This window comes from Danio aesculapii, chromosome 21 (genome assembly GCF_903798145.1).
Source record: "Danio aesculapii chromosome 21, fDanAes4.1, whole genome shotgun sequence".
NCBI classification, from domain to species: Eukaryota; Metazoa; Chordata; class Actinopteri; order Cypriniformes; family Danionidae; genus Danio; species Danio aesculapii.
Window position 1 is genome coordinate 46,108,695 of NC_079455.1, and position 6,362 is coordinate 46,115,056.

Here is a 6,362-nt window from a genome sequence, read left to right on the forward strand (position 1 = left end):
CTGTAGTCTGTTTTCTCGAAAGGTCAATATTTGCATTATTTATTGTATTATATGTGGTTTTGTCAATGTAGTATTAAAATTAGGCTCACCATTATGCTCTTGTTTAGTCTGCTAACACCTTCAGCATCTGATTGACACATGGTGGGTCAGTTTGGACTTAAATAATGATTTAATTTAGTGTTTAATTTAGAGCAAACTGAAATCTGTCTAAATCAGATAATGATATTCCGATGTTTTAATTAATACTATTATATAATCATAAACTACAGCATCTTCAATGTACCAGCTAAGAATATAACGTGTCAAACGAGCTAGTGTTTGCTAGGGCTTTGTTTTGAAATAGTTGTGAAAGTGAAGTTGTGGCCTGTGTGCGCGCGCGCGTTCCCGCTCAGCATCCGCAGCAGTAATGGCGGCGGATCCGGTTACCGCTCCGGTCAGCTGTTGATCAGCTGGATTCATGCTGTGTGTCGGAGCATCTGCAGGCTACAAGCGTCCAAATCAAACATCTAAAACACACCAGTAACCGGAACCGAGTCCACGGGCGCGCGACCGGCGGGATTAAAGCGCGTTCATGACGGGAAACCTAAGCGCCTCAATCATGGATGTGTTTGCGTTCTTCAATCTGAACGAGCTCGCGTTTGGGCTGTCAAAACTGCCAATGTTCCCGTATTTCGACATGGCACATTATATTATATCCGTGATGAGTCTGAGAGAACAGCCAGGTAAGAATAAACACGACAAAATCCCTTCAAAAACACACCTTTCATTCACTTCAGAGAGTCCGAGTCACTTAGACAAACCTCCAGTACTTATCAGCTATAATACCACTTATATAAATAAGCTTTGTTTATATTTGTGGTCCTTATACTCGTAACTATTTCATATAATTTAGTTTGGTAACCTGACACGCTATTATTTATCATCTTTAGCTTAAATGATATACACTAAAAATCTAATTATAGAACTATATAACATATAAACACTTATAAAACTACATGAATGGCTTGTTAGAGCAACTTTGATTATTAAAATAAAGTAAAACGACGGTTTAGGAGTTTGATATACGTCATATCAAACACATAAAATGTCGTTTTATTTAATTTTACCAAACAACATTACTATAACAAGACATTAATATAGTTTTTAAGTATTTATCCTACGGTTGATCCTGTTTTATAAGTACTTTAGGGAATCTGGGAAGGAGTAGCAGCCGCGCATGCGCACACGTGTATAAACAGTCCATCGTGGCGTTGTTTATCAGTGTTTAAATGATGGTGTGCATTGCAGTCGACACAGAATAAGTGTTGAATTCTCACAGTCATGTTTATGACTGATGATTATAGACATTTAGAGCAGGTCAGTGTGTTTAAAGAGTGAAAAGCAGAAGTTGCATGCACTCTAAGGGGAGATAAATATTTAATCATTAACCCACTGTCAATGTTCTCTGTGTGTTTCGACATGTGAATACTCTGCTGCAGAGGCTAGGGTGATCAAACATGCATACAACCGCACTCAGGGTGGGGAAAACCAGTCTAGCTTGTCGTTTTGCATTAACCAAACATGCACTTTGCTCTTGTGTACAGTGACCATCGTGTATTTGTGGTAAAGTTGGTTTTATATGCTCACATTCATACTTTCTTAATAATTAAATTTTAGAAAAGTATTCTTTGCAAATTCTAAATAGAAATCAAAATACCATATTGTTTTCTGTCTATTCAGTAGTGCTAATGTTGTTTGAAGTCATACTTGCATGCGATTTCAAATTAGTGCGGTAAACAATATAGGGACCATATTACAACGTGTCAAATTGTTCAAAATTGAAGAGTTGCATTTTGGCAAACTACAGCTGTAACTGCATACTCACTGGCCACTTTATTAGGTACACCTGTCCAACTGCTTCTTAACAAAAATGTCTAATCAGCCAATCGCATGGCAGCAACACATGGTCAAGATGATCTGGGGAAGAAAGGTGATTTAAGTGACTTTGACGTGGTTGTGGCGTGGTTGTTGGTGGCACAAACATCTCTAGGGTTTAAAGAGAATGGTCCGACAAAGAGGAAATCTCCAGTGAGCGGCAGTTCTGTGGGCGCAAATGCCTTGTTGATGTCAGAGGAGAATGGCCAGACTGGTTCCAGCTGATAGAAAGGCAACAGTAACTCAAATAAACACTCGTTACAACCGAGGTCTGCAGAAGAGCATCTCTGAACACACAACACGTCCAACCTTGAGGCAGATGGGCTACAGCAGCAGAAGACCACACCGGGTGCCGCTCCTGTCAGCTAAGAACAGGAAACTGAGGCTACAATTCACACAGGCTCACCAAAACTGGACAATAGAAGATTGGAGAAACGTTGCCTGGTCTGATGAGTCTCCATTTCTGCTGCCACATTCGGATGCTCGGCTCACAATTTGGCCTCAACATCATAAAAGCATGGATCCATCCTGCCTTGTATCAGCGGTTCAGGCTGGTGGTGGTGGTGTAATGGTGTGGGGGAGATTTTCTTTGGGTCCATTAGTACCAATTGAGCATGGTGTCAACGCCACAGCCTACCTGAGTATTGTTCTGACCATGTCCATCCCTTTATGAGCACAGTGTCTCCATCTTCTGATGGCTACTTCCAGCAGGATAACGCACCATGTCATAAAGCACCAATCATCTCAGACTGGTTTCTTGAACATGACAATGAGTTCACTGTACTCAAATGGCCTCCACAGTCACCAGACCTCAATCCAATAGAGCACCTTTGGGATGTGGTGGAATGGGAGATTGGCATCATGGATGTGCAGCTGACAAATCTGCAGCAACTGTGTGATGCTATCATGTTAATATGGAGCAAAATCTCTGAGGAATATTTCCAGTAGCTTGTTGAATCTCTGACATGAAGGATTAAGACAGTTCTGAAGGCAAAAGGGGTCCAACGTGGTACTAGTAAAGTGTACCTAATAAAGTGGCCGGTGAGTGTATATCACTCATGCATCTTTAAAAAAAGTATTTCGTTTTATTCAATTAAACAAATAATCAGTAAAATAATAATCATCAAAATGATTAGTTGCAGCTCTAACTGTAGCTCAATCATCATATACGCATGTAGTATTGCATTAAAGTGCTCTATTGTATCGGAGTAGCAGCAGCTGCTGTTAATTACAGGCTATTTTAGATCTTCTGCTCAGCTCGGTGTCTTATTTCTCCTGACCTGCTCTCTGTCCTATTGTCCTGCACTGGAAATATCTGCTGGGGGTATGAGAATCCACATGTCGGCATGTCTGCGCAGTGTTTCAGGTTGAACATGTTTCTGTTGTTACCTGAAGCAGACACACTGACTCCTACTCTGAGATTAGGGCTGCACGATACTGAAAAAAAAAAAACTGACATTGCAATATGTTCTTTTACAAAATATTGAGTGTACATTTATTAAATTAAATGAACAGGTCTGTTTTTAAATTATTTGCATAAAATATCAACCAATCACAAGCATTGATTAATAAAGGAGAGCAAAGATGCTCAGTATTTCATGGTTTTCTGGGAGTCTAGCAGCATTCAGGCACATTGAATAATCAAATGTAAAATAACACTGCACTGTACACAATCGATTTGTGTTGGGAAAGCATGAAGGAATTAAATTAACTTGTTAGTTTTTGCTAATTTAAGTGGATTGAACATAAAACAATAAACTTGTCCCTCCCAAAAAACTCAAGAATTGTGTGGTTTCAGCTCATTTTAAATACATGTGTAGAGAGTATCTTCATTATATATTATGCACATAAATACAATTAATCTTAAAGCTACAAACGTGTAATTCTTTAGTAGCTTGACATGCTTACACAGTCACAGGTATTAAAAACACATGCAAATTATTGGTAAATGTAGTTAAAATTTGCAACGACTCCACAAATTATACATGTTTTGGACTGTGGCTTCTGTTCACCTGTACTATCTCGACATTACAGATCCTGCGATGTGACTGTTGCAGATAGTACTATAAAAATGTTTTTCCAAATGATATAAATTGTACAGGAAGGTGAATAATTTTGTCATTGTCAACGCTTTATAACTGTATAAAAATGTTTTGTAAAAACAAAAACCCAGAGTGGGTACTTCAAGGGTCTATAAACAATTTCCAAACGCTTTGCAGAGTTTAACACTAAAGATTTTTTCTACTGGTCCGAATATTTTCACTGACCCCACCAAAAAAAAAAAAAGAAAAAAGTTAACAGCAATTTTTTGGCTACGAATTATTTATTTATTTATTTTTAATAATTATTTTTTAGGGGTTTTCACCTTTATTGTGATAGGACAGTGGAGATTTACAGACAGGAAAGTGTGGGGAGCAGAGAGAGGGGAAGGGTTGGCAAAGGACCTCGAGCCGGGAATCGAACTCGGGTCGCCGTGAACACCTAGGTGCCATGTGTCGACGCAATAACCACAAGGCTATTGGCGCCGACTTGGCTACGTATTTTAAATAATCTGTCAAAAATAATGTCTGCAAATCTAGAATTTAAATGTAGAATTTAATAAATGTTTAAAGAGCAAAATTCAAAGTGTTATGCAAACAAAAAGAGCAGTATAGAAAATGTGCAGGTATTTTAGTGCAGTTCTAAATTAATTTAATTAGTTCAAAATGTAGCTGACTTGCCAAACTGATGGCAAGCTGTGCAAAACATCACTTCACTTTTTATTTTGAGGCAACATCACTTCACTTAAGTTCTTCCAAAACGTTAGGAATAGACATTTGCTTTTAACATCATAATTTGATGTTGCCGCCTCTTCGCTGCACTGGTTGTCACCAGGTTACGGATAAAATAGCATGCTCACAACATCCAATCACATAAAAGCAACCACAAAACAATATTGTGTTCATGACATCACAGTGAATGTGGCATATAAAGGCTTAAAAGCACAAAGCGTTTCTCGATTCTAAGACTGTATTTGCATATAATTGAGAAATGGTCGCAGGCAAATTAAACTTTGTGACAAGGCTAGTCGGGTCAGTAACAATCTTGTCTACTGTCTCGAACATCTCGCACACTGGCCTTACTTTTGAGCCCTGCTTTGTACTATTATTACTATTATTAGTATTATTTTTCATGCCCAGTGCTGTTTTTCATACATGTATGTTTTGATGTATTTGTGTTGTGAAGCCAGAGGCAGTTTTAAATAGTGTTTATAATAAAAGTAAGTAAAAAAGACTAGCCTGAAAACATGAAAACTCTTCATTTGTTCATCTGGTTGTTGTGATTGTAAGCCTGCATCAGTGTTTAGATCATGAGAGGATTCATGAAACAGCAGCTCTACTTTGCAACTCAATTTATTCTAGTCTCCTAAGTGACTTTATTCCACTAAAAGCACGTATAGCAGGCAGTTCAGCTCCTTTCTCCAAATAAAGACTGTTCTGGAAAAGCCTCCTGTTCCCCTGAGCCGCGTGTCACTTCCTGTCTTCAGCCTCATGCATGTTTGATGCCAGCAGAAACTCCTCTGTTTTCAGCTCTCAGATGCGGCTCTCTTCTCCTACTTTCTTTACACTCTTGCAGAAGCATTCTCGTAGTACACAGTCTGTATCTGAGCGTAAAATCTAGACTGTAAAAACTGCTGGATTACACGCTATTCCTTCATGTTGCCCCAACTCAAATCGATTAAGTTAACTTAAGAGTATTTCCAGCGTTACGGATGTGATGTGTGCAGTAAAATCTCAAAAGATTCACAGAGAAAGTATATGTTAACGTTATATCGAAACATCTGCTTATATTAAAAAAAAACAGCTAGCATCAGGGTTAAGATATCAGAAAAATAGTTTAATTGAGGAAAATAAACATGTGTTATCTGAGTTTACAGGATACAACATACTTTAGACATTTAGTGAATTAAAGTGCACGACCCAAAATAAATAAAGCTAATCAAAAGGATAAGAGTCGCTCTCTGCAGAACAAACATGATCAATTTTATTTGATTGATTTTATATTTTTGCATGTATGAGGGAAACGTTCCGTTATGGATGTGTCAGATGTGAGATGGGCACTTGTGTGACTTTGATAAATCAAATATAATTGTGTGAAAGCATTGACAGAGTAATTTTGAGTATTTTTTACAGAACTGTAAAATACAAGCCTGCATTAAACACTGCTATTATTAATATTATTATTATTATTATTATTAATATTATTATTATTATTATTAATATTAATATTGTTGTTGTTATTATTATTAATATGATTATTATTATTATTATTAATATTATTATTATTATTAATATTGTTGTTGTTGTTGTTGTTGTTGTTGTTGTTATTATTATTATTATTATTATTAATATTAGTATTGTTGTTGTTGTTGTTGTTGTTGTTATTATTATTATTAATGTTGTTGTTGT

General features: G+C 37.1%; 1 protein-coding gene across 1 annotated transcript in view; it reads left to right on the top strand.

Moving 5' to 3' along the window:
• The first annotated feature begins 392 nt into the window (after positions 1 to 392).
• The window catches only part of tmem38b (transmembrane protein 38B), a 31,820-nt gene continuing 25,850 nt past the window's right edge, over positions 393 to 6,362 (top strand). Inside the window, exon 1 of the mRNA XM_056446807.1 lies at positions 393 to 722. Coding sequence (XP_056302782.1) covers positions 572 to 722 — 151 coding nt within the window. The 5' untranslated portion in view covers positions 393 to 571. The remainder of the gene's footprint in view (positions 723 to 6,362) is intronic.